Raw genomic sequence first — 27,463 nt, forward strand, 5'->3', positions numbered from 1 at the left:
ACACATTATAAACAATAATATAATGATAGAATAACAGAGACAACAGGAGCCACAAACTCAAAATATAACAGTGAAGGATGACTGCTGAGGCCTTCCGTTCAGCCGACATGGCAAACTTTTAACAGACAGAATGAGCTGCTTCTACTTTCTACCCGATCGAGCCAAAACCAAAAGCAGCTAATCCAAATACCAGTGTCCCATTAAAGGAAATCTTTCTTTCCTTCTTGTGACCCACATTGCCCTTGAATAGTACAAAACTTTTTGTAGATTATCAGGCATTTCTGCTTTTTTGTTTGTTGTTTGTTTACTTGTTCTAACAGGCTATCAGTAATAAATATTGTATAAAACGTACATGTTGAATGTAACATTGTTGGAGTGGAACAAGGTCTGCATAGTGTCGTGTCAGGCCTCTGTACTCTGTGAGCACACACACACACACAGACACACACACACACAAATGCACAGACACAGACACACACACACACTTTCATTATGTATTTTTACACCATGCTAATGGGCTGTCCATACAGTTTACAGTATTTAGATTTAAGAAAATATAAAACAAACTGTACAACGCCTAAAAATCTTTTTTTCTTTTACATTAACGTTAGTTCATACTCAGCACAGGGAAACAAGTATGGCATATCTGTTCAGTAATAAAATAAACTTTTTATACAGCGCTAATATGGAATCCATTTTAGTCACAAACCAAAGAAGCAATACACAGCTTTCCTCATACCGCCACTGTAACTTTGACCTCGTGACCACAGTTGGGAAGGCAGGATCAGTGATGTCAGTAAGATGCTTCTTAACACGTACCTGGAGTCTCTGGTGAGCCTCACCTGCAGTGACCTCACCCGGCACCACAGTCAGGTGACCCCGATCGCTCCACACCGACCCACCCCTCCTGTGTTTCTGTGGTAAGAGTCCACCCAAAACACAGAATACTGCTCTCTCGATCCGTTGCTGAAGTTCTGTTCTGTCGTCCGCCTCTAGGGGGCGCTGTTGGGCCACTGCTGGAGGATGTGGCCTTGAAAACCTTTGCACTGGTGGCAGGTTCATGGTTGTGCGGGTCATTGAAGAAGCACAACAGTAGCCCACCGGACAGCTTCACAAACTTGTTGTGGTGTGATGCCATTTTCTTTGAAAAATACTGCCATCGTGGACCCAAAACAGAGGATTATTTACCCTCAAACAGAGTGGTGGCATAAATTCTGGCCCACTGGACTTTAGCTGAGAATATTACAAGCCGAGTACTGGTTATGACTGTATTTACAGAGTAGGTCCATTCCCCTGGGTAATGTAGTCTATTGGACAGTATTGTATTTACAGATTAAGTCAGTTTCCCCAGTAACACAGTGTACTGGCCAAGACTCCATTTCCTCAGTGACAGAGCATATTGGACAGGGCTGTATTTACAGGGATGGATCAGTTCCTTGGGTAATGGAGTTCACTGGACAGGAGTGTATATACAGGGATGGAGCAGTTCCTTGGGTAATAGAGTTCACTGGACAGGGCTGTATTTACAGGGATGGAGCAGTCCCTTGGGTAATAGAGTTCACTGGACAGGGCTGCACTTCCTGATTAGGTTCATTTCCTATGAGAGGTCCGCTCTGCTGTCGGAGCTGGTTTTCCTCCTCGGCGTTGGCCCTGTCCTCGATGCCCAGGGGTCTGAGTCTCTCGTAGAGGACAGGACAGGAGCAGGCCAGGCCGCAGGTCCCCCCCGCGGGCGTCCGGCGAGCCCCTCAGATTTCGGCCAGCGTGATTTTGTAGGCGTCCGCGAAGCTGTCGATGCTCAGGACGAAAGTGTCCTCGTTGGAGTAATGCTCTATGATGTTATCGTCCATGTTGACCAGGATCCTGGGACAAAAAAGCTGTTCAGATGTGTTTTACAGACACACACTCACTCACACACACAAACACACAGAGACACACACACACACGCATACAAAACATATAGAGACACATCCATTCACCTTCACAGTGCAACTTCTGAAACTCACTTTGCATGCACTTAGTCCTACAAAAGTGCTGTTGTCACAGATGCACCACATTCTCCACACACAGTTTTTCTTTCTCCCTGCTCACCCTTTTTTGCTCTTCTTGTAGATTTTAGCCATCCTCTCCACAGGTATGGCGTATTTTTCCGATATCTGCGAAGGCACGTACAAACACGGTCAGCTCATAGCCCTGTGCCCATGACGTCGTCTCGTACTCAAACACCACATGTAATCCGAAACCAATCCAGCACAGACTCGGCACCCGCGGCCCGTCCCACGCAAACGAGAGGCGCTCACCGCATCCATGAGTCCCTTCAGGGTCGGGGACTTCAGCATCAAAGCGTCAAACACCTCGTCCGACTCCCTCCGCACGTACAGGAGGACTGCAAACGCGACGCACTTATGTTACAAAACGATCAGCATTTTCACTCCTCCTCAAATATACGAACACTGCTGTGCACATTCAGACAGCTTAGGCGCTACACGGCTCAGTTTCAGTCGTGCGCATGAGCCCACCGTGATCTGTGACATCACTTCCTGGTGTGAAGACACAATTGCCGTTAGTGCCCTGCACACTGGACGTGGGTCTTCAGCACTGTGACACCCGGTGAGGGGTGTGTACTCGTTCACACTTCCAGCGTCCTTCCTGTTCACACTTACTCAGAAACAAAGTTCTATAGCTGTTCTGTTTCGGTTGCAGTGGATCTGGAGTGTGATGTAAATAGAACATGTTTGATCCTCACCTCTCTTATGAACTTCCTCTTTGACCTGCTTTGAAGGGGGGCAGTAGTCTTCCTCAGATGACCTAAACATCCTCTTCACCAGCACGCTCCTGTGACGACAAGCATGATCGCTCAGTCAGGCTGCCAATCAGAATGCCTGGTCACACCCATAGCGTTAACCAATCAAATGAGACTAGTCAATCTTGAACGACCCCATCAGGAATCAGTGATGGAAATAACATGTAAATCACATGCAAAGCAGATGACAGATCTAAAAATGTAAAATTAGAATTGTGCATCCTCAACGCCCATCACTGTAGCACCCTGGGGCACTACTCTGGCAGTGAGGGGAAACATTTTGTTTGTGAATATGAGCCAGTAGCCACACTCACCCCTCCCTCTCCAGCTCCTCAGTGTTGAAGGCAAAGACCTGAAAACACAGAACAGTACATGTCACATAAATCTCCTTTCACAATTCGGCACACGCGTGTATGCGTGTGTGTGTGTGTGCGTGTGTGAGTGTGTGTGCGCGCATGTATGTGTGTGTGTGCGTGTCTGTGTGTGTGTGTATGTGTGTGTATGTGCATGTGTGTGAGCATGTGCATGTGTGTCTGTGTGTGTGTGTATGTGTATATGTGCATGTGTGTAAGCATGTGCATGTGTGTGTGTGTGTGTGTGTGCGTGCTTGTGTGTGTATGTTTGTTTATGTGGGATGTCATTCCTCCATACATGATTCAACAAGCCAATGAGAGCACAATGAGCACTGTAGCTTTTCATGTTCCACCAGTCTCATTAAGACCCTTGTTACCAGGATACAACATACAGCCCCGTGACAATGACTCAATGGCATATGGGCAGGAAGACCGTGTTCCCCTCCTGACTCCGCCTTTAAAGACCATATCATCATCTGCATCATCATCATCATCATCACTTACATCTGCATCATCTGCCACACTACATAACCAGAGCCCAGTATGTTCGTGTAAGAGCAGCTGTGGCCTTGCATGGCTGTGTCAGTAATGCTGTGCATTAGCTGGAGACTTGCATTCAAACAGAGAAACCAGACCCCTCATTTTTTAATAGTAATGTTAAAGGGGATCGCCCAAAATAGTTTCTGCATAACTTCCTACATGAAGACAGGTAGGAGGTACCATGGTGGACTTGTACAGGTTAGAGCAGGTAATAAATCAAACACCAGCACCGAAAACCGGTAATACTGTAGCCTCCCAGGAGCATCTCAGTACACTCGTAATCAGTATGCAAGTATGCAAGCATATATAAGGTAGGAAGGTGCCTGTCCAAGAGCAGCCCCCACGCGTGACCTCACCTGCCCCGCCCTCTGCAGGTTTCCAAAATGGACGTCTGGGATGAAGAGGACTGGCTGGGAGTCCAGATCCGTCATGTTTTTGAAGTAGGTGATGTCAGACTTCTTCACCAGTGGCACGACCCCCAGGCCCCCATCCTTCCCTGTGGGGGGGGGGGGGAAACAGGTTACTTCAACACTGCTTTCCTCCAACACACCTGCAGAATCCCCCCCCCCTTCTGTTTCCATGTAACCATGTCAACAGGCAGGGTTCTGTTTCATGCAGGTACATTATTTGAATGCAGCTGTAGCTGCTGCAGGTTACTCTGGTGGCGTCATGGCAATCTACTCTTGCTACCGTGACGATAATGACTTGTGGACAGATCAGTCTGAATGTCGGAATGTCAGTCACACTAACACACACACACACACACACACACACACAGAATTTCTGGGTCTGTCTCAAGTTTGTTTTGACTTTGCGTCAAACCAAATAGGTTCTGTTGGAACGACAGGATTCAGATGTTTGTGGTCTGAAGGAGGAACAGCAGCGTAGCGTAGCGTAGCGTAGCGGTCAGAGAGCTGGCCTCACCGTTAGCCTCACCGTTAGCGTACGGCGCCGAGCACGTCTGGCCCTTCACCTTCTTGCGGATCTGCTTCCTCTCCTCGTCCCGGATCTTCCTCTCGGCCCCCTGGGACGGAAGGACAGACGGACACAGACGGACATCAGACGGGACAGCTGCCACCTCTAAAGACCGGACAGCGCTGGGCCCCAGTGCTTCAGCGTTGCACGACCTACCGACCCACGTTACAGACATGCTCAGTGTCAGGAGACTGCTGAAACTTTAATCGCAAACGCTTTCAGACACAGGGCACAAATATGCTCGTACAATAATTCATATCAAAATAATCTTAAATATTCTTTATTACGCAGCAATAATACATCTACTAACATCATCGTCCACACGCACTGATAACACGTATCAACGTGATTCGGGTTTCTAAAAAGCGACACGGTTATTTTCGTTCACGCCAACAGAAATACACAAATCGTTTAGCACTACTGAATTTCCGAAAACTGCACGTGCGCAAACGAACCACTAGGTGGCCGGAGAGCTCGGGTGGCAGCCGCCGGCCCTTTTACGGAACTCGCTGCTGAAGTCAAGTACCAACAGTTCCATTCATTCCGGAGCATTGTGAAGACCGCAAACACACCTGCACTCCACCCCTGTTTGTAAAGGGGGCCCGGGGGGATCAGACAGATGTTGGGCCCCCGGAGGGGCGAGGGGGTAACAAAAGGGGGGGGGGGGACGGGGCCATCGCGAGTCGGGGGATTACCTTGTCGCAGAAGACCTTGATCTGGCAGTAGGCGCGGTGGAGGGGCTTGTTGCTGCGGTTGTTGTAGCTGTAGGTGTCGATCTGGATCATGAGGGGAAGGCCCTTCACCCCCTTCTGCGAGGAGAAGTCCGTGCTCAGGCAGTTCACCGTGATGAAGATCTGCCAATCGGAGAGCGGGAGACGGCAGATCGACCAGTCAGAGAGAAACCCGGTCGGGAGGTGGCGGGAAAAAACGCACCAATCAGAGCGAGCCCGTTTTAGAAACGCACCAGCTGGATACAGCTCCGCGTGTACGCTAAGCTGTGTACGCTAGGCTACCAAAAACACCAGACAAACCCAGTTTGAAAACCACTCAAGTGAAACTGCTCATCCTGGCATCAATCTGATTAATGTGAATGAGCACACCCTTTTAACATCAAAGTGAAGGAAGTGATGACCTGCAGCGATTAAGAGGCCTTCCACCTGCTGAACTGGCTACTCTCTGACTACCTTAATAGGCTGACAGGGGGTCTGAGGTCAGGGGTCAGGGGTCAGGGGTCGGCTGGGGATGGATAAACCGCATACACCTGCGGGGTCGTGTTACAGGGGGGACGCCAGTAACCCGAAACCCGAATCCTTGACCTGCAGGATAGCAGACAGATAACCCCAGGCAAAACAGGAGGGACTTGAGAAGGCTTCCCCTCCACAAGCCTACCAACTGTGACTAAACGCTTAGAACAGCACAGCGTAACTGATATCAACAATGAAGCGTCCACATGATTATCTTTGTCCGTCGGAAATTACAATGCAGACAGGGCAGTTCATACCTGTACACAGTGCACCACACATCTCATTAGAGCTTGAAAGCCAGGCTGAAAGGAAATGCTAATGCTAAGTTGTTTCGGTTTTTTTCCGCTAAGGGCTGTGAATAGGTTGCAGGCTAATGTAGTGTAAGCAAGGCAGTTGCTCAATAGCTATTTCAACCCTCCCGTCTGACACAGAGGAGACAGGGGGAGAGGCGTGGCTCCCTCACGCTGTTCTGCTGGGCCCCCCACAGGTCAACCCGCAGATCTGCTCCAACACGTCAGGTACTACATGTCCTACCTGTGTGTGTGTGTGTGTGTGTGAGAGAGCGTGTGTCTGCGTGCGTGCGTGTGTGTCTCTGTGTATGTGTGTGTGTGTGTGTGTGTGTGTGAGCATGTGTGTGAGCGTGCATGTGTGTGTCTGTGCGTGGTGCGTGCGTGCGTGCGTTTGTGTGTGTGTGTGCGTGCGTGCGTGCGTTACAGAAAGAGAGAGAGACATCCCAGAAAATGTATTAATCATCAAACAGTTAGGCACAAGATCATAATAGACTGGGCTTGTTTCAGTCGGGCAAACTTGACTTTGTAATCTGTTTGTTGCAGGTTACCCCATGGTAAATCCTGTTTTTTTTCTTCTCAGATTTACTATGAAAAGATTATTGTTTTTAAATTGTTGTGCATTTCAGAACGTGTCATCAGTCAGGACTGGTGAACAGAACAGAGCTCATTTCGAATTAGGCTGCAGACAGAACTGTACATATGACCATGATTTCCCTCCATTTTTCCTTGCCATGCAGAGCTTACATGTTTCAACATGAACTGAAGCATGTTATCGCCCATGGCACAAATAGCATTCTTTAGCCAATACAGTCTGTGTGTGCGTGCGTGAGTGTGTATGTGCATGTGTGTGCGCGTGTGTGTGTGCATGTGTGTGTGTTTGTGTGTGTGTCACACTACTGAACAGGGGGACTGGCACTGGACCAGAAGGTCTTAAGTTCAAAGCCCAAAGTGGAACTAATGCACTTTGACCGAGCTTTCACACAGTTAACGCAAAATATTCCCAATGTTACCGGAACGTTCTGTCAATGTTACAACATTGCCACTATGTGGCAGCCACATTGTGAGAACGTTTAGTGTTAGCTGGGTAAGAATCCCGCACAATGATGCACTGTAAGTAAGCGCCCTGCATCACTATAGCAATGAGCATCAAACACACACTGAACAGACATGTAAAGGGCTACTCTTCCGATCCAACGTGCCACAATCACAGTGTGAAATGAGCTACGCCAGTCAGACGTAACGGTCTTTGTGCTGGCGGACGTTTGTCGTACTCGTTTGCCGTTTCAAAATACGCCTTGTCTCAGTTTGCTTTCCCATTGCGCCATGGCTTTCGCCCGGCTTCGCGACGTATTCCTCATGAACTTTCCAACCCGTCCACGCTCTGCGAACGTGCCCTTTAGCTCTGGAATTAAGCGGTTGGTTATTAACTTTGGGAATATTATTAACCGCTCTCGAGACGTCAAGCCTCCAGGAGCGGGGGCAGCCCAACCCTGTTCCTGAAGATTTACCGTCCTGTGGGTTTTCACTCCGGCCCTAACAAAGCGCACCGCGTTCAGCAGCCATGAGATCTCGTTGAGCTGCTAATTAGTAGAATCTGGTCAAATTAGGGTTGGAGTGAAAACATACAGGAAGGCCGATGTCCAGGAACGGGGTTGGGCAGCCCTGCTCCAGAGAAGCCGGCTGCGTCCAGTACGGGATCAGCTCTACAAGGGCTGGCAGCATGGCTTGTTCCATCTGCACCAGTTTCTCTGGTGGGTTTTGACTTCAGTAAATCCACAGGCAATACGCCTTGCAGAGGAGGAAGAGCAGCAACGAGGAACTGGAGAGACTGCAGCTAATGCTCCATTTAAAGGGGTGGGGTCCACAATCAAACAAGCTGGTGTTTGCACCGCTGAAAGGAGCGGTCCTCATCGGGCAAACAGACCATTTGAAGGGGAGGTCCATCAGCAGACAGAGAGTCTGAACTTTAAGTGTTTTAACGGCGTAGCACACCGCTAATTCAGAAGGAATCTCGTCAATAAAGACCCCTGTGATGGCAGCGCACACACCTTCACGTGTAGAAACGCACTCAAGTTGCATGCCCTCCCCTCCAAAGCCCTGGCTTTACCTCAGCCATCATGCCACACAGATCAATGGCAGTCTAGGAAATAAATGACAGCCCCCGCCATTTTGGCTCCAAGGTGGGCAAGCATTTGGCAATGTCCGGCAGGTTGGAGACAGCACTGTGAACTAGGCCCTGTGTTATGGGCCCAAGTGCAGTGCTGGTTAAAGCTCTGTCCCGGGATTCACCTTGGGTGGAGTCAGAGCTCATATGGAGACACAGCAATGAGCGATACCTGTGAGGTAACAACTGACGCTTTTGAACAAATCAACCACATTAGTTTACTCTGTCACCGTAGTAAGTAGTAGGACAGATGTTCCTAATCAGTCCATGACAGTAAGGTGGGTGAGGGGAGAGATGTCCTATAGCAGTTCTTTCCTCTCGACAAGGTGTTAAATAGGTACCCTTCTGTGGAGTTTGGTTGAGTTCTTAGCCGATAAACTCTGTTGGGCAGGTAAGAGCACTGACATACGTAGCTTCATCAGATCAGGGGTGTCAAACTCCAGTGCTGGATGTCTTCGGTCTCAGCTGGTTTTTTGGGATTTCCTATCAATCAGCAGATAAAATTATGCCTTAAAACGAAAGTCTCTTTAGTCAATCAGTGACTTAAATTAAGCACTTAAGTGCAGGAACACATTGAAAGCCAGCAGGCGCTGTAGCCCCCCCCCGGATTTGAGTTTGATCCCCGCATTAGTAAAATGGCTGTCGGGTCAGAAGAGTCACGGTGTTCGTGGCACAATGGCCACCAGGCAACAGCAAGCAAACAGCACACAATGCACCTGGCTAAAACGACACAGGAAGGGCCTTATTACAAGCAGAAAAATACGCTTAGCTAAAAACCTTCAACGCCAAAATCGCTTTGCCGTCGCATTAAAAAAGTGAAATAAAATAAATAACTAAACAAACGAGCCGCTTTGAGAGGTAGCCGAGAGCGTGCGGGGGTCCGGGAGTCACGTGACCCGCGCTTAATGGGCTTGGCTCCTTTTGGGAGCAGTGACCCGTGGGGGGGGGGGGGGGGGGGAGGCCATCCAGAGAGCAAATATTTATCCAGAGAGCTGGAATTGAATTTCCATTCAGAGGCGTGTCTGTATGGCCCTCGTTAAACACTGGAGCCGAACACACAGACGGCCGGCCGGAGCGGCGCTGAGCTCCGGACCCCGGCGGCTGGGTCAGCAGAGGCTGCCGGACGCGCCTTTTATCCGATAGGCCGCCTCTGCGCTTCCCATCCTTATTCTGACCTCCGCCGACAGAGACGGTCCACGCTGAAGGGGGCATGGCGACCACTCGCTGGCGTAATTTTTTTTTTAAAAAGCACAAACGCACCCAGGAGGGCACCACTCCTGAGGTCGGTTTAAAGCCGTTCGGACTGAGCGCGCTGAGCTCCAGGGACGGAGCGACAGGCCCCGCGAGAGACCCCACCCTCTGGGCCTGCGTGTCTGCGGGCTCCACGTCAGCGGAAACCGGGCAAGGAGGAAATGTAGGGGAAAAATGTAACAGAAGAAGGGTGCGGGGAGGAGGGGTGGGGCGTGTGGGGCAGGGAGGGTGAGGGGGAGGGGGTTGGGCATGGGGGGAAGGGGGTAGGGCATGGGGGGAAGGGGGTAGGGCGTGGGGGCTTGTCACAGGGAAGCACATACGTCACACTTTGCATTGTTGGCCTGAGGCAGAAAGGTCTCCTCTGGCATACAAACAGAGAGGGTGACACGAAAGAAGCAGCAGCTCGTTTTAAAAAAATACTGCACTTCTATTCACCGAAATCAACAGCCCACACACTGACATCAGATCGATTTAAGGAAGGGTTAGATCCATGGGGTAAATCTGAAAATGGTCAGTTTTAAGTAAATGAGCAAATGTTATATGTGCACAATCTGAATTTGAATTTGACCCCTCCCACCAGCTTTGATGGTCAGCATCCTCAAAATTTCAATATCAGGAAGTTCAACTCAAGTTCCTCCGCCACCACTGTCATCTGGTTGGCCATGTGAATGTCAACCTCCTCTTCTCCTTCTCCTCACACTGAGGGGTAACCTGGAGACTGTTCACCAGGCAACGTGACACATCCCATTTCCAACATGGGAGCCAAAGTTCGAATAAAGTACTCTACGACCACAATCGACCGACAGTCTTCAACCATCCGTCACGCAAAATTCTCTTTTGGTTGTCCGTTCACTGAAACGGATCTGTGATGTGCCAAGATTCCATCCACACGCCCTACCAGAAACAATCAGGGCAAATATATACAATGAATAGCTGACGCTCTCATATCTCTGTAAGTGCGCGTGTGTGTGCGCACGCGCGTGTGTGTTTGAGAAGCCAGAATGGTTTTTTTAAAAATCAACGGCGGTTGGCAGCTTCCTGTTTACCTTGGCCTCTTCGTTCACGTCCCAGGTGAAGGAGATGGCGTTGTATGCGATTTCCTCGATGTTCCCGATGGTGTTGAAGCTCTCTTTGTAGTCCGCTAGCAGAGGGGGGGGGGGGGGGGAGCAGAGTTGAGAGTCTGGTGGCATGACTGCCTTTCTTTCTTTGGGGCAACATAGCTCAGGAGGTAAGACCGATTGTCCGGCAGTCGGAGGGTTGCCGGTTCAAACCCCGCCCTGGGCATGTCGAAGTGTCCTTGAGCAAGACACCTAACCCCTACCTGCTCTGGCGAATGAGAGGCATCAATTGTAAAGCGCTTTGGATAAAAGCGCTATATAAATGCAGTCCATTTACCATTTGATCTGCACCAGAGTTTTCTGTGCTTTTCTGGTGCGTGAATGAGGTTCACACGCTACGTAAGTCAACAGCCTGATGTTCCCCTTTCAAAGGGCATCGCCCATCAAGAATACAGAATATGTGCTTAGCTTAAGCTCTGCTCTATGAAGCTCTTGTACGTTTTCTTTGTAATGTCTAACGTTTCTTTCTTTCATTTGCTTTCTAATGTTTTGGTCTTAAAAATAGATGAAACATCAGGAATAAAGACTTATTTGTTTACGCAGAGATGAGCTTTTTTTTTCTTTATTTGCTAGCACCTGCTAACACACCTCAGGGACATACAGACATATTACCTTTCTGAAATCTGGCTTTTTAAAAAGTCATTGTATATTATTCCAAAATATTTAAAAGATCATTTTTGTCTGATGAATAATGTCTGTTTGCTTCAAGTGGCTGTTATAATTAAACATTACACAAAGCACTACAAATAATTGGGGAATTCTGATAAAAATTCAATAAGATAACACTTTTCATGACTTCGGGTCGGAATACCTCATATCTCTTGATAAAGCTTATCCGATCTGGCAAACAAAGACACCTCCTTCAAAAGGCTATCACACAGGGAACAATGAGAGGCTATCTTGCATCAATATAAGAACAGAGACACAATCTGGGATTGAGCAAACACTTTGCCACCATGCACAAATACAGCAAGCAGATTCCGCTAAATTACTGTGAATTAACTTTAAACCCCAGTGAACGCTACAAAACCCTGCCGTCTCAAACGTAGCACAGACCCCTTCAGCTACATAGCAGGCATTCCTTTGACAAATGAGCTGAGTCCACCTGGCCATTTTCATAAGAGTAAACTTTGATGTTAATTAGGGTCGGTGAAACGACTCTGTTGTAACAACAGCATACCGAGATGCTAGGACTTCCAAGTAATTGGTAGTATTCGAACACTTAATGTTACATTCAGAAAAAACAGCTTAACACTGGTAACTGTGCAGGGCTCTGTAGAGGAACCCATTTTTAGGATGCGACTAATTCAGCTTGAGAAGCTCAGTGAGCGTCTGTTTCAAACGCATTATCGGCCGCCATCCCTATGGCCAGGCTGGATACAATATTCCTTTTTTGTTCCTGCTTTTTTGAGTTCTGATATACAAAACGTGGCCAAAACAGAGTTGAGTAGAATGGTACTTGTCTCCTTGATGGAATCCTCATTTCCAAAATACATTCAGGCGCTCTGAATGTGCAATTTCATTACTCTCAACGAGGCAAGGAGGAACTACAAGGCAAACATGACAGCAGTACCCAGTGTGTGTGCGCACGTATGTGCGCGTGTGTGTGTGTGTGTGTCTTTCCCAATTCCCACACCACAAAAACAATTAAAAGCCTGCATCACAAAATAAGAAGAAATGAGACATTCATCACCTTCCAAGTAAGGTCGAAGTGAGGGGCAAATGACCTCTAATGCTTTTGGGGAGGGGCCCAAGGTCGAACAATCAACAATAACGGCAAACGACCTTACCGTGAGGCCCCCAGCTTAATGGTACGAGCCAAGCGTGTTTGAATGCGACCAGTAAAGAGATGGCTCAATTCTGGAAAGTGGGCTTTCTGTACTGGGGACCAGCCCTAGGGTTTCAGTGGCCTCCAGAGCGCTCCAGACGTAAATCACACCCACCGCTTAGACCCGAATCGCGCGGCCCGGGCCAGGGGCGGCCGTGGCCCCAAACGGCTGCAGGGAGGCATTGGAGCCGGCAGCCGGCCGGCTCTGCTGGGGGGCGGGGCGAGGCCCTTTTGGCCCGGGGCGCCGCGGGAGCGCGGCTCGCTGGCTCAACGTTCAAGCGGCCCTATTCAAATCCCGCTCTCCCCGCGACACGGCCCGGGGGCCTTCCGGAAGGATCCGGCGCTCAACTGCTATTCAAATCAGGGCAAGGGGTGTCGGGTTGCACTTCGCCGGCGCGGCGCGGCGCGGGGGACGCCAGACGCCGCCCCGGAGTCGCCCGGCCGTAACGCCACACCGTTACCTTCTCTGCTCTCACCTTCGGGGGGTCCCCTGCTCCCGCCCCGCCCACCTCAATCCCCTCAATCGCCAGCTGCCACACGGGAAGAGAACCGACGTCGCTTCCCAAAGCGCAGCTACTCTCTTTGTACGGTTTTAACCGACTCAACGGACTTTTGTCCCGCTCTTTTCAAACCGCAAATCCGTCTCTCGACTCTGTTCGGGATTGGTCAAGTAGAGGGGTAAGGGGTAGATATTGGACCAAGTGGTGCATTACTGCAGCCAAGATCACAGTTTTAGCTGGAACCCTCCTCCCCACCCTGTGCCAACCCTCAGCTCAAATGGACACCCGAAGAAATGAAAGTCTCTTTAAGAGCAGAGGTACTGACGCCTGACGCATGCAACCAAATCATTCTGATTTGTCATTTTAACATAAAAATCTCCCGTCGATTCTGAGTCAGTTTGAGCCTGCGGTTATAAAGAGGAGCACCAGACCTGATCATAACAGAACCCGAACCAGGCCAGGTCAGGCTGGAGGGTTCGAGCTTTAGGCAATGAGGACCACGGCCCAGACACCTGGTCGTCCCTCAGTGCCCTCTAATTAAAAGAGATGAGGCTGATAACTTTTCTGCCTGGGGAGTGTTTGTGTGTCCCCGACCCCCCTAAACAGATAAAGCCTGTGTTTCAAAAGACCAGCTGGAAAAAGGCTCATCTTTAACTGTGGGGGGTTTTTCATTAAAAAAAATTATTTCCTTAAGAATTGTCGAATAATAAAAGTAATACAGTAAATACTAATTAACTATTATTGAAATAATTAATAAGCCTTTTTTATGTAGGTTGTGTATTAATATTTCTTATTAAAGAGGAAACGATCATCATGCCAAGGTAAAACGCATTTGTTGTCGTTCAGGCAGTTCATGTGTGTAAAGAAACATGTAGGTAGTTCCGAAAGTTCAAAATAAGCTGCCTGGCCAAACTGCCCCCCCCCCCACCCCCGCTCTGTGCTGCAACGGGACAGCTGCGCTACCTGAGCTAACTGAGACGCCGGCTACAGAAAGTCAGAAGCGTGAAACCCCCCCCGGAACATTCCGCGGTGTGCCCGTACAAGCCAACGCATTTCTGGCATTCGGAGTTCCGCGCCGCGCGCCGGCCCATTCCCATTCCGCGCGTGCCGCGGCACGTCCAGGGGGACCCCGGTCGCCTCGCTCGGCGCGGTCTCCGCACCGCTCGCCGATCCACAAGAGAGGAGCTCCCGCGACGTGCAAATTTAACGGGCGCGGGGTCGTCCCGCGACGTCTCCTTCGTTTCGACGGCTCCTCCGAACCCTGAGGCGTTGCCGCGCTGCTGTCATTTCGCAGTTCTCCCGCACAAAATGGAGGAATTGAGTCCCCGGAGACGCAACCCCTGAACTTTCCTCTTTCTACCTCTACACCCCTGTTACTCAAATCACAATCCTTGAGGTCCAAGGGTGCTGGTTTTCCACCCCCCTTCACCTGGGAGTCAGGTGTGAATACAGTCCGGCCAATCAGTAGCACCAATTGTGCAGTAAACTACCTGGGCGCAAAAAAACCTAGGGCCGGAGTTGGACTTGAGGTCCAGATTTTTCTATCCATGCTCTACACCAGGGGTGCTCAATCCTGTTCCCTGAGATTTCAACCCTAATTTGGCACACCTGATTCTACTAATTAGCAACTCAATGAGATCTCTGGCTGTTGAATGAGTTGTGCTTTGTTTGGGCTGGAGGGAAAACCTACAGGATGGTAGATCTGCAGGAACAGGACTGGGCTCCAGCTCTACACACTTCCAAGCCACCTTCAGAGTCCTGAGGGACTTCTCCTGATGCAGTGTGTGCGCGTGCACAGGGCACATGGAGTAACGCTTTCCAATCCAGAGACGGAACCAATCTCCCACCTCCTCTAACACTGACAGGACGGTGGTCAGCCAAGCCAGGTCAGAAAAGAGCTTTGCAGGTTTTCCACCGTAGACCCGGAGATACGAGGTACCTGCGATAGGTCACGGGGAGTTTAGGGGGAGGACGTCTTACCGATGTCCAGGACCCTCTGCTTGGCCGTGTGCTGCCGGGAGTGCCAGTACTTCCAGTACTTCAGCTGCTCGTCTCGGTTCTTGTCCTCGCTGAACACCACCATGACCACACTCTGGAAGGGTTGGGGGGGAGAGGGGACGGGGGTGCGGGGCAGAGGCAGTAAGAGGGGGGACGGTGAACACCTCTTGCTCCCCAAAATACAAATAACCTGACCAGGATGTTCCACACTGACGCAAACTGCAGTTCATCTTCCAAAGCGATCCATATCCCGAGCACACTTAATCGCAGCTTGGCCAAAACCCGGCCGTCTGTGACTACAACTCCCACAATGCACTGCTCCACGACACCGACCGCAGACCGCCCACTCACCCGCACTTTGCTGATGGGATGGCGCAGGCACTTGTTGGAGCCCGTCTCACTCAGGGTTACGGCGTAGAACTGCCCCTTGTTCAGGTAGGTCATGGGCCCCTCCCCCTGCTTCTGCCGCAGCGATTTGGTGGCCTCCAGGGTGTACTGGAGAGTGTCCCTGTTAAGAGAAGAAGAAGAAGAGTTCTGTCTGGTACTACAGATGCAGGCCATCAGAGCATGCTACGCTACACGTTTACATTGTCTGAGGTCTGAGGTAACTCAGTCAGAGCAGTGACTTCACAAGACCGCTCAAATAACAGAACACACGTTCGTTAACAGTTGGATGTATAATCACAGATGGTAACTCACACTCCTGGTTGGTCGTAGACAAACTCATTAGCTCCCAGTGACGACGTGTGGTATTTCTGTTGATGGAAAACAAAACCGGAATGTTGGGCAGTTGGACTGGCAAAGTTTTTACATCTTTTGTAAAGAAAATAGGTAAGATCTTATATGTGCATATGTATATGTAGGATAATGTAAATATGCAAGTCTTTAATCATATGACAAAACAGCTGCGGTCATGAAAAATAAAAAAATACAACACTCAAATCCCAGCAGTTCAAGCACGTCTGTTCTTCAAAGCGCCCTCTGTCAGCATAAACACCTCTTCTGTCTGCCCTGCTTTCTTCCTCTTGCTCCCGATGCCCTTCCTTTACCCCTGATCCCCTTCCTCTCGGCCCCGATCCCCTTCCTCTGCCCCGATGCCCTTCCTCCCCCGATCCCCTTCCCTCCCCCGATCCCTTCCTCTTCCCCAGATGCCCTTCCTTTTGCCCCGATGCCCTTGCTTTCCCCCGATGCCCTTCCTCTTGCCCCCGATGCCCTTCCTCTTGCCCCAGATGCCCTTCCTCTTGCCCCCGATGCCCTTCTTTTACCCCGATGCCCTTGCTCTTGCCCCCGATGCCCTTGCTCTTGCCCCGATGCCCTTCCTCTGCCCCAGATGCCCTTCCTCTCGCCCCAGATGCCCTTCTTTTACCCCGAGGCCCTTGCTCTTGCCCCCGATGCCCTTGCTCTTGCCCCGATGCCCTTCTTCACCCAATCCTTCCTCTCGCCCCAGATGCCCTTCTCCCGCCTCTCTTGCCCCCGATGCCCTTGCTCTTGCCCCAGATGCCCTTCCTCTTGCCCCCGATGCCCTTGCTCTTGCCCCCCGGTACTCACGTCCTGCTCTTCCTCGTAGCAGCTGTCTGGGGAGCTGCGCTGGTCGTCCTTCATGTAGGCGCCATGTTGGACGGGCGAGGCGGCGTAGGGGCTCGGCTCGTAGATGACCCGGGGCGGCTCCGGGGCCTCCCCCCGGTAGTGCACCCCAGGGGCCATGAAGACCGAGGTGCACACCTCCGCCTTCACCACCGCCGCCGCCGCGGCCCCGCCCTCCTCAGGTCCCGCCCCTGGCCCCGCCCCCGGCCCCGGCCCCGCCCCGTACGGCTCCCGCTTGTCCTCCGGGTGCTCCGTGTTCAGGGACAGGTTCACCGGCACCGACTTCAGCACCTGCACGTGGTTATCCACCATCTCCACCGCGTCGCTCGGACTGCTGTGCACCACCAGCCCAGGTCTGCAGACACGTACGCACATACACACACACGCAGCACACACACACAGCACGCATCACGCACGCACACACCACACGCACGCACGCACGACACACACGACACCACGCACACATGCACGCACACACACACACGCACACGCACACACACACAGCACACACGCAGCACACACACGCACAGCACACAGCATCACAGCAAGCACACACACACACACGACGCACACGCACCACCACTACACGCACCACACACACACACACGCACAAGCACACACGCACACACAAACGCACAAGCACACACGCACACACACACACACACACATGTACACACAAGTTAGACAGCATGTTCCTCACATAACAGTTATTATCATGTGTGACATTTACTCAGCACTTACTGTGACTTCTCTTTTCTCTAAACAATTGATTTTCCCTTTTTTTCTGCCTAATTTGGAATTGCCACTTGGGTATCTGAAGTTACCGCGAAGAGCACAGTGTGCCAGGGACGATCGTTTTACTCAAACGTGATTGGCTACACAGCCGAGCCTGCTGTTCACACACTTCCTGCCTTAAACAGTTTAGCAGGGAGAAGGCTACAGAACCTGCCCTGGCTTCAAAATGTTGCGTTCCCTCCATCCAAAATGGTTGTTCCAGCCCGGTCACACGCTATCTGTCCAGATACTGACATTGAGGAAACTTCTCACCGTCAGAGAACTCAAAACCAACTTTACAGGCAGCGGAGATGGATTTCATTACGAGATTCAAGTGTGTGACATTTGATACGAAAATAGTTTTTATGCGGTTCATGTTTTCAGGAGGAGTGCTGTGGACAGCATGTAACAGAAAATGGCACGTATGTATTTCCGGTATTGTTGACCTTTCTCACTGATATTGCATGTCTCCCTCGAAAAAGTGCATAAAGGAACACTGACCTCTTTTCGTGGTCCTCTGAAATTTCAACCACTTTTGCGATGGGCAGCAATCTCTTTTCTTTCGGAACCTGGGAAACCAATACAATCCTTCGTTACTGATAATGAAAGGAATTGTAGATCGGTCAAGGAAACACACACCTTTGCCGCAAACCGCAAACTCTATATTAAAAACTTCTTGGCGAAAAAAAAACTATAAATTTGACTAAAATTTATAGAAGGAAAAAAAGGATTACGTGCTTTAAAAGGAATTGTGTTTATGATGTACATCTCATGTATTAACAAGTCCAGCACGATCCTGAAATATAACACCAGTAACTGGCAATCGACTGTTTCATTTCAGTTACTGTAAGGGTCAGTATTGTTCTGCGTTGGTAAAGACCTGAACTCTTTATTTCTGTTATGAGCCATTGACTAAGGCCTGTGAGGGAAGTGAGAGAGAGGAAGGTATTTTTTACTCCTGAATTTGAACTGATTTCCTTCATTTGTGCTTCGCTTAACACTTAACACTGTCTCATTAACATTCTGCATGTCTTTAGACCCTCACAGCAACGTCATAAGAGTTCCATAAGTTCGCCCGTTTGTTATTTTTTCTTCTATTACTGTTTGTTGACTGCTAGTGTCATGGATTTCTGACTATTTCTGAACTGCTTGTAGATTGCTTATGGATGGTTGGACTGAAGCACTAAACTATTTCATATGTTCTCTAACCCCCCCCCCCTTCCCTCTCCTTCCCTCCCCTCCCCAAATTGTACTGCTGCAGCCCCCCCCCCCCCACCCCAAAACAGCATCGCTGTAGGCCCCTCCTCCCACCAAACTGCATCGCTGCAGGGCACCACAAGGCCCCCCCCAAACCCCCCCACCTTATAGTAGTCGTAGAGTAGCCCCAGGGCCGCCGCACTGTCCTCGTCCCCGTTGATGCTCATCATGGCCTTGGTGGCGGCGGTTAGCGGGTTCTCCAGGTACGACTTCCAGGCCTCGTCCTCGCTGGTGTAGGCCCGGCGGGAGTGGAAGGTCGTCTCGTTCGGCACCACCACCACCAGGCGCTTGCTGCGACACGCACACACACAACAGACGCATCACTTCCTGTGCCGCCACTCAGCCCCTACTAGAACATTTTCAATTGGTTGTTGGTCGTCCTTCTTGTCTCCTTGGCTTGGAAAGAAAAAAATGCTGTTAACTTTTACAATCAACTAGTTGTTTCTTGACTTCCAATTTGTAAGACATTTATCGAATGTGAAGCCGCTACATATTTCTTTCTTTGGAGATCACTGCTAGAGTCTAGAGGAGAGAGACCACACTGTCACCTTTAAACGAGTTGGACTAATTGCTTCAGGAAAGACACTAACACCAATGTCACCTCCTTGCAACCAAGCTGAATGACACACAGCTACATTGTGCATTGTTTTTGAGAATTCATTTTGGATCAATCTCAAGGAAAATTTCTGTTGATGATTCCATGAAGAAAATATGAGGAACGTAACCAGAAAAATCACAAGCCCAAGAGTTACAAACTCTACGTCACCATGTTTCGCACTGGGGGAGTTTTTTTCATACACAGTCCACAGCATAACACTGCAAAGTAGCGAACTGTTCCATCGGCACATCAGGCGTTGAAGGTGTCGGTGAAAACAAGAAAGGCCTACAAAAGAAGCCTCACTGTCGCACTGTACAGGAAGGCTTCCACTCTGGAGTACAGTCATTACCTGTCATGGCAATGAATGTACACACGTGCCTGACTCTCCGTGAGATGCATGTACATCCTCTTCCTGGTCTAGTAGGGGTTTTTTTGGCCACCTCCCCACGAACGGAAGGTCTGACATAAACAATGCGAGGAATGGACATGGGAAAGTTGTCTCCGTCTTAAGCAGGAAATAAAAAGCAATTGAAGATTCCCCAGCATTTGGCTGACATGATACGAGGACTGTTCAGCAAGGCTCGCTAGCAGCGGCTATCCTCAGCTCAGCATTGCTACATTTAATGCTTTTCATTTGCGTATCAGGCGACGCTCTCCACAGCACCATATGTATCCAAGGCGATGTATGGCCTTCACTTTATGCAAACAGTTTATTTGAACTGCTGGATGTTTCCTGACATTACTCCTGGCCACGCGCCCAAAATCCAACGTCCGTACCCGTCCCAGGATTCAAAGCAGTTGTGTATGTTCCGGGTTCAAGACCTGCTCGGAAAAAAAACCGCGCTGCCACGTGACTCATTGCCAAAACACTGCGGCAGAAACAACAACGGAGAAAGACGCCAGCGTGTTGGCACGTATCGCGATCACAAACACTCAGCTGTTCTGACAATGGACGCAGGCCATTTATTGGCGAACGTGTCAACAGAACACGCACACTTGTGAACCGCGGAAGCATCTGCTACACACCCACCCACAGCAAAGAAATATGTACGTTAAAACCTCGGGGGGGGGGGGGGAGACTTGCGCCAGGACTTACAGATTTAAGGAGGTAGGACATTTCCTGCCTTTCAGAGAGATCCAAAATGAGGAGGGGAAAACACCTTTTCAAAAAGAAACCCCCATCCACATTTTCCATCTGCATCAAGCTGTCATGCTGACTTTCAGACATGTGGTGGAATTGGAAGAGGGGAGAGCAATCCCCGCCCATTCAAATTCAACAGCAGGAGCACATGTGAACAAGTTATTACACTAAAGGTATCCATTTGGGGACCTGTAACTTCTCCTACATCGTAAAAAACCCCTCATTCCAGCAACCACCCTGATCTAAATTAAACATGGCTGCCTTCCACATGAAACCCACCGCAGCCTTCAAGCCTTGAGGGTATGTTCTGGGCCACAAAAGCCTGGGTGTGTTCTCTGAGACAATTAACCTTTCATTCTCATTGGCAGTCCTTTGCACTAATTATAACCCACTTTACAACCTATGCGAAGCTAATGGTATTTGAACAGAAGTTACCTAAGTTGTTAGGTCACCGCTTGATTTATACATCTCTGGACTTTAGGCTACAGAAAAAAAAAATATTACGTAAATCGCGAGCACTGGGAAATTGTTCCGTTATTTCCAAATTGACGGCTGGTTGGGGGTCAAAATCTCGAACATGCCTTGTGTTTTTGATACCAAATAGTGCATCAGACTCACGAGTAAAGGTTTGGTGAGTGGAAACAGTATTTGTTAACACTGACAAACGCTTTGCGGATGCCTAGAGATCAGTACATGTGTGATCTTGGCTTCACAATAAGCAATTTGAAGTAATTTAATCTTACTACAATTACAAGATTACATTCAAAAGCCCAACTAAACAGTTTTAACAAATACTCACAAATGTTTTAATTATGATTTATTTTTGATTTTCACCTCAAATAGTGTTTACTCTCAGTTAAGCTACGGAAATATGCTGTTGCTGTCGTTTTCAAAATAGGATATTTATGCTATCGGTGTCATTGTACAGTAACAAAAAAAATTGAACAAGCACAATTACAATTCACCCAGATCATCTGTCACTTCACTTCCATGATATAGAAAACGCCTATTTAGAACAGTTTACAATTAAACATACTTGTATAATTTAAACTCGGGTATTATATGTGACTAATTATTATAAATTAACGTTGCGGATTCATTTATCGGTTAAAAAAAAATTATAATAATAAATAAAATAAAAAATAAATAAAAAATACAGTAGATGTCAAAAACTCAATGTGAAATAAATCATTCTATCTTGATGTGTCTTGCATTTAAGTCTTTTTTTTAATCTATGTAAGACTTTTATGTTCTGCAGGGTAATTGTGTCATTTGATCGATGGAGTGTAGCCTAACTCTAAAAAGCTTTAATAAAATATTTCATAAATTTTTCTCCTTATGGAAAACAATGTTGGTCGGACAAGCTGAGAGGAGGTTTTCTACCACTACATGCAGTTCCTAAGAAAATGGCGATTTTGGCTGCTTTTACAATCGGTAGGTTTCTCCACCGCCATCGCTATTTATTCCTGCGTAATTCTCTATTTAAAGTAAAAATACCTGTCCAAAAACGAAAAAATTATTCTATTTTTAGAAGAAAATTTTTAAATAAAAATGTTTTGCTAAATTTAGTTCTACAAAATGTGAAGTGCTTTAATCAAATTAGTCATATGAACTAATACAATCCCCGATGAATTCCAGTGCCGCTCAGGTTATCAACGCAAATCTAAAACCAGTATGATCACTTACTTGTCTGTATCCTGTGACATGTTGGGTTCCTCTCTTGTTCTTGCTTGTGAAACTGGACTTTCAAGTCGGTGCAGGTAATGGTGCAGGAGAACGGGATAAGAGATGCAAGAACTTGGGCTACAGGTAAGACTACTTTTTTCCTGCTCCGCTCTTTTCTCAGTCCCGTGCTACCTAGCAGGTACAGCGGGGTACTCTAGGGCACCCTGTGATACAATTAAAGTTATTTATTATCTCGTGTGAAAACTATCTGTTTGAATACCTTTATTCCATACAACGTCTATATTTACTGCGCTTGCAGATGGCTGTAGGTAAACTTTGTAGAAATTCTTTCAGTGTGGAGTGATTGAGTTCAAGGAGGGACGAACTTACCATTGATTGGTCTAAACTCACTGAACTACAGTCAGTGATAGGCTATAGGAGAACAGGTAAGACCCGCCTTGCGTATTGTTGAACTTTGCGTGGTGTACTGTGTTCCTTGTACTATTACCACACGTTAAGTTCGCGTGCAAAAAACGCTCGTTTGATTTTGATTGATTGATCGATTCCTTGTACTTGCAGCCTATCTCTGAAAGTTTCTTAAACAAGTGTTCTGCCTCTGAGTGAGTGAAGATCTTACTATGCTTTGGTCCAATTAACAGTCTGTAGGCTACACCTTGCTGTCAAGTTATTGTTAGATGTGTAGGTGTGCAATGTAGCACTGTATACATTTTCAATCTACTTATGAGTGAATTCTGGAAAGTAATTAAATCAGTAGGCTTCCCAACTTCAGAGCCTGTATTGATTGTTGTAAACAGACACCAGTGCCCTGGGTTATTGCTGGAATTCTGCAGAGGTCTGCGAATCAGATTTGAGTTGAGGCAAAAGCATGTGAAATCTCCATAATCGGTGAAGCAACTCTTGCAAACCGCCTCTTGCAAAACGTCGCCCCTTTCGTTGTTTTCCAGACGCACCTGCAGCGAACCTATCCAGGTGTGAAAACGGCGTCATTCGTTTGTTTATTTTCAACAACAGCGAGGTAGAGCGTTCTGACTGAGCCGCACGGAATGCGAGACTCCGGTGATTTTTTTTTTTAAACTGGGAAATATAGAACGCCCCATGATCTCACCTGACGGACAGACCCACCCCCGCCATTTTCCCGTGTGAATCCGCAGGTAGGACGACTCCGGGCATGTCAAAAACCGGCATACTTGGACCTCAGCCTGAACTGTAATGCTCTAAAAACAAGTGCGTATATGTGCCGGTGGGGGTGGAGGGTGTTTGTGTGATTGTGGTGATGGTGTGGTGGGGTGGGGGGGGGGTGGCATGGACCCACAAATAATTATTTATTTATCTATGTCCTCTCGTTCTCTTAAAATGATATGCAAATATTGTTGAGGTATCGGCAAATAAAAACGAATTGGCGGATAGAAGATAAGAGCACTCCTGATAATGACTGAATGGACGGCTCAGAGGCGTTGCAGCCCAGACCATCCCAGATAGGGAATTACAGTCGGGGCAGTGAAGCGGGGGTTAAATACCGTTAGGGCTGCCAGAGGTCAGCGTAGACGAGACCCGGAAGCTGCAGAGAGTGCGAGGATTATCCGAATCGATGGAGCGCCAAGTTAGTATAGAACGTACAGTATATTTACATTTACATTGCTGAAATATCACCACAAATATATATATATATATATATATATATAATTTATTTTATTTTATTTTTTTGGTGGCCAGCCCTATTATGCAATTTACCTAGAATCATTTAAGCACCGCTGGTACATATCAGGGCACAGGGATAAACCTCTGGGTTCTTCGGAATCAGAAGCCTTTCAACACCTCCAGACATTTGAGTTACGAGCCATTCAATTCCAGTCTGAGGGCCGTGCCAATGAGTAATCTGTTTACACAACTCTGTTGTCATCCTAATTAACCCATTGTGGGAGTAAATTGAAGCCTCTTTATTACCAACCAGAAGGCAATGTAATGCAGGGCTGGGCAGGGGGGTGGGGGGGTTGGGGGGGTCATTTCTCATTCGAAGAACAGTCACTTGAAAAGGTGCTCAGCAATTAATGCAATTAAAACATCGGCTCCCTGCCGTGGGGATTTCAGTGAAGGGGCAAAGGCTCCTCATAGCGCTGAGCGTGGAGATGTTATAGATCCCCCAGCCAGTCACCTGAACAGCCCGTTTAGCATACCACAGCCTGCTTCAGTCACTGCAGTTAAGATCCGGCCAGGCAGATGCCAGTTGAGATGCACTCGGATGCAGCAGCCATGAGAGCGGCTCTTGAGCAGCGGGGGGGAGGGGGGGGGCGAAGCGGGGGGAGAAACGGAAACGTCTGTGCCCGGTCCCGGCGCGGAGCCTGACGGGAGCGCTGACCTACCTGGGGAGGGAGTACGGCCACCGTGTCCTTCTGCACGGTGCCGACCCTGAATCGCCTCCCAAAACACCTGGCTATGTTAAAGGACTACAGTGGAAAAGGTGAACCATTCCAGTCACTAGACACTAAGCAGTCCATACAGCCGAAAAAAAGGATGTATTGTGATGTCACAAAACGGCGATTAACTTACGCTTGGGCCCTGAGGCCATGATTGTCAGAGGCACACCCTTCTGAGGTTATTATAATTTTGCTTGCTGGCTTACTGCTCCTTTCAAGCTGTTAATTATCATCAAACATGCATATGCAAGCACGCGGTCAAATTATGTTGGGAGGCATTATTTACATATGGTGGGTGTGTGTGCGCGAAGACTCCTTGTTTGGTATGCCCCCCCCCCCGCCCCTTCCCAAAAAAAACATATCTAATTAATTTCGTTTAAACTATTAGTGTCCTATCAGAGATAGAACACAGATCGGTCCTATCGTCGGCTGCAACACGACTAGGCGTAGCGTGAATGCAAAAAAATGAAATATTGTGAAGTGTACTGTAGGTGGAGTCGGACCAGTGTGGGTGTGCAGTTTAATTAATGGCTGGATATCAATGTTACTTTTAAATGCACCAATAAGACATTACGGACATTTAGCAATGCGCTCTTATCCAGAGAGACAACTTTTTACAGAGCATTTACGTTGTATCCAATTATACAGCTGGATATATACTGAAGCAATGCAGGGTATAATGGCAGTGTCCTAGGGGGGACTCGAACCTGCAACCTTTAGGTTACAAGACCAACTCCTTCGCCATTATACTACACTGCCGCCCACAAGACCCCAGGTGAGAGTCTCAGCACCACGTGCATGTACCAGGTGTGTAATAGCTGCAGATATTGGGCCATTAAAGCGCAGTAATATTGGAGCCCAGCATGTGCATGAGCAGCGCTCACTCTCCTGAATACATCCAATAAATTGCCAGGGGGGGTGGGGGGGGGACATGGTCCATGTTGACCGTGCATGACAAAAGACCCCGCAAAACAAAAATAAAAGACAGGAACATTATCTCACGAGGAATGTTTGCCCTCTCTGTTTGTGCTTCGGTAATGATTATTATTTTCCCGTTGTAATTTGTCCGGGTGAGCACCGGGGCCATTCAGCGGGGCTGGTTCAGGTGGCTGTTAAATAAATACAGGTGGGGCCCCTCTGGAAACGGGCCCCGCCGCGCTTTCATTCTGCAGGGGCGGGGCGGATTACTGCTAATGCAGGGGAAACCACAGCGTTGGGAAAGAGGCTCGCTCATAAAGCGCTGTTCTGCGTGTGTGTGTGTGTGTGTGGGTGTGGGTGTTTGTGCGTACATGGTCATGTGTGTGTGTGTGTGTGTGTGCGTGCATGTGTGTGTGTACGTGCGTATGTGAGTGTGTGTGTGTGTACGTGTGAGTGAGTGACTGTGTGTGTGTGTGTATGTGTGTGTGTTTGGGTGAATGTGTGTGTGTACATGTGCGTGTGTCTGTGCGTACATGCGTGTGTGTGTGTATGTGTGTTTCTGTCTGTGTGTGTGTGTGCACGTGTGTGTACATGTGCCTGTGTGTGTACGTGTGTGTGTGTTGGGAGAGATGGAGTGAGTAGCAGGAGGCGGTGGATTTGTTGCTATCCCATGGTCTTGGTACATTTGTCTTCCATTGTTCCCGCTGTTCTCAGCCATAGGAAAGTGGTCAGCGGTATCACTCCTTTGTAATCGCCAGGTAGATTCATCCTCTCAGCAGCCTGCATGTGCCAGCTGCTATGACATCATCCAACATATGTACCTGCATTTTAAGATTTACCTCGGGTAATTATCTGCAAAAGTTATTTAAAGCTTCTTACAATGTTGGTGTAATCTCAACAAGCTATCACATTAAAATATGTAAGTAGGATATGTAATTCATGCAGTAAAAACAGTGGCAGGCAACAGGCCCTGCATGCATGGACTGTCAAACTTGATGTTAACTTTCCATTCGGAAATTCCGTTAAAATACGCGTTTGCGATGCCTGGGATTTCACGGGAAAGAATGGGAGCGCGTCTGGGCATCTCCAAGCGTACCAGTAACCGGTAACAATCAGACACTGTGAGCGGCAGCGGCCTGGAATGCGGCTGGTTGAGGCCCACGTTGGCGGCGTCTGCGCTGCCTGTGAGGCAGGTGTGTGCCCGGGCTCGGCCGGGGGGACGGAGGTATGCGCAAAAACGCATTCCGCCGGCTCTTAAAGGAGCAGCGGCACCCGGCGAGGTGGCGGCACACGGAAACTCGCTCCCTGGGCCGAGCAAGTTCGACCAGAACGTTATATTTCGCGGCGTAGCGGTCGAATAGGCTACCGTTTTCTTATGGCGCGACGAGCCGTTGCACGCTATGCCTAACTGTAAAACAAAAACAAAAAAAATTCACTCTCGGATATTTGCATCTTCTTTTAGGCCGCAGCTCAAGCGGGATTATATTAAAAGTTTGCCAAGCGTTACAACGGTATTAACCGCCTGTTTGCATCTGTTAAGGGGCTTTTCGCCGAACTTGTCCGACAAGAATAAGTAAGAGCTTCTGGCACGGACAGCCCTGTATCTGGATGGGGAATACGGGGAAGCAACGTGTCCCATCATGCTCTTGTGGACCTATCTGAAAATCTCATGTTCTCTCATCGCAAAGGAGGAAGTAAATCCAGCTTCCTCCCCTCGTCAGCTTCTGCAACCTGTGATCTGTGATCTATGAAGATCTAAACATACAACTACTCCTACGAGAAAGCCAATTTCCCTTTGAGCTTAACGTTTCTCTAACATGCTTGAAATGTGTGAAATTTACTTTATAATTTAACCTTTTTTCCCCTTTAATACTCTGGGTCATATTTCTTTACATCTGATTCTTCTCCTGCTCCAAATATTTGAAACCATATGCAAATAATAAATGGTAACTGAAAAATATATGAATGTGAATTTCTTCATCAAATTAAACACTGTGAAATATTTGATGTGGAAGGTCACCAAAAAGTTA

General features: G+C 48.5%; 1 protein-coding gene across 2 annotated transcripts; it reads right to left on the reverse strand.

Moving 5' to 3' along the window:
- Positions 1-480: 480 nt before the first annotated feature.
- On the reverse strand, positions 481-22,418 carry LOC135261979 (grainyhead-like protein 2 homolog). Of its 2 annotated transcripts, none has more exons than XM_064348706.1 (16): positions 22,102-22,418; positions 18,781-18,967; positions 17,921-17,988; positions 16,610-17,000; positions 15,761-15,816; positions 15,413-15,569; positions 15,044-15,155; positions 10,664-10,758; positions 5,364-5,522; positions 4,630-4,717; positions 4,050-4,189; positions 3,115-3,152; positions 2,744-2,832; positions 2,298-2,383; positions 2,089-2,153; positions 481-1,860 (listed from the first exon to the last, which is right to left on the reverse strand). In XM_064348706.1, the coding sequence occupies exons 1-16, from the start codon at positions 22,119-22,121 to the stop codon at positions 1,746-1,748; spliced, it is 1,866 nt and encodes a 621-aa protein (XP_064204776.1). In that variant the 5' UTR covers positions 22,122-22,418; the 3' UTR covers positions 481-1,745. The 2 variants fall into 2 exon arrangements, with proteins under 2 accessions (XP_064204776.1, XP_064204775.1); XM_064348705.1 differs by having other exon boundaries at positions 4,618-4,717.
- Positions 22,419-27,463: the final 5,045 nt, after the last annotated feature.

This window comes from Anguilla rostrata, chromosome 8, assembly GCF_018555375.3.
Source record: "Anguilla rostrata isolate EN2019 chromosome 8, ASM1855537v3, whole genome shotgun sequence".
Taxonomy (NCBI): Eukaryota; Metazoa; Chordata; class Actinopteri; order Anguilliformes; family Anguillidae; genus Anguilla; species Anguilla rostrata.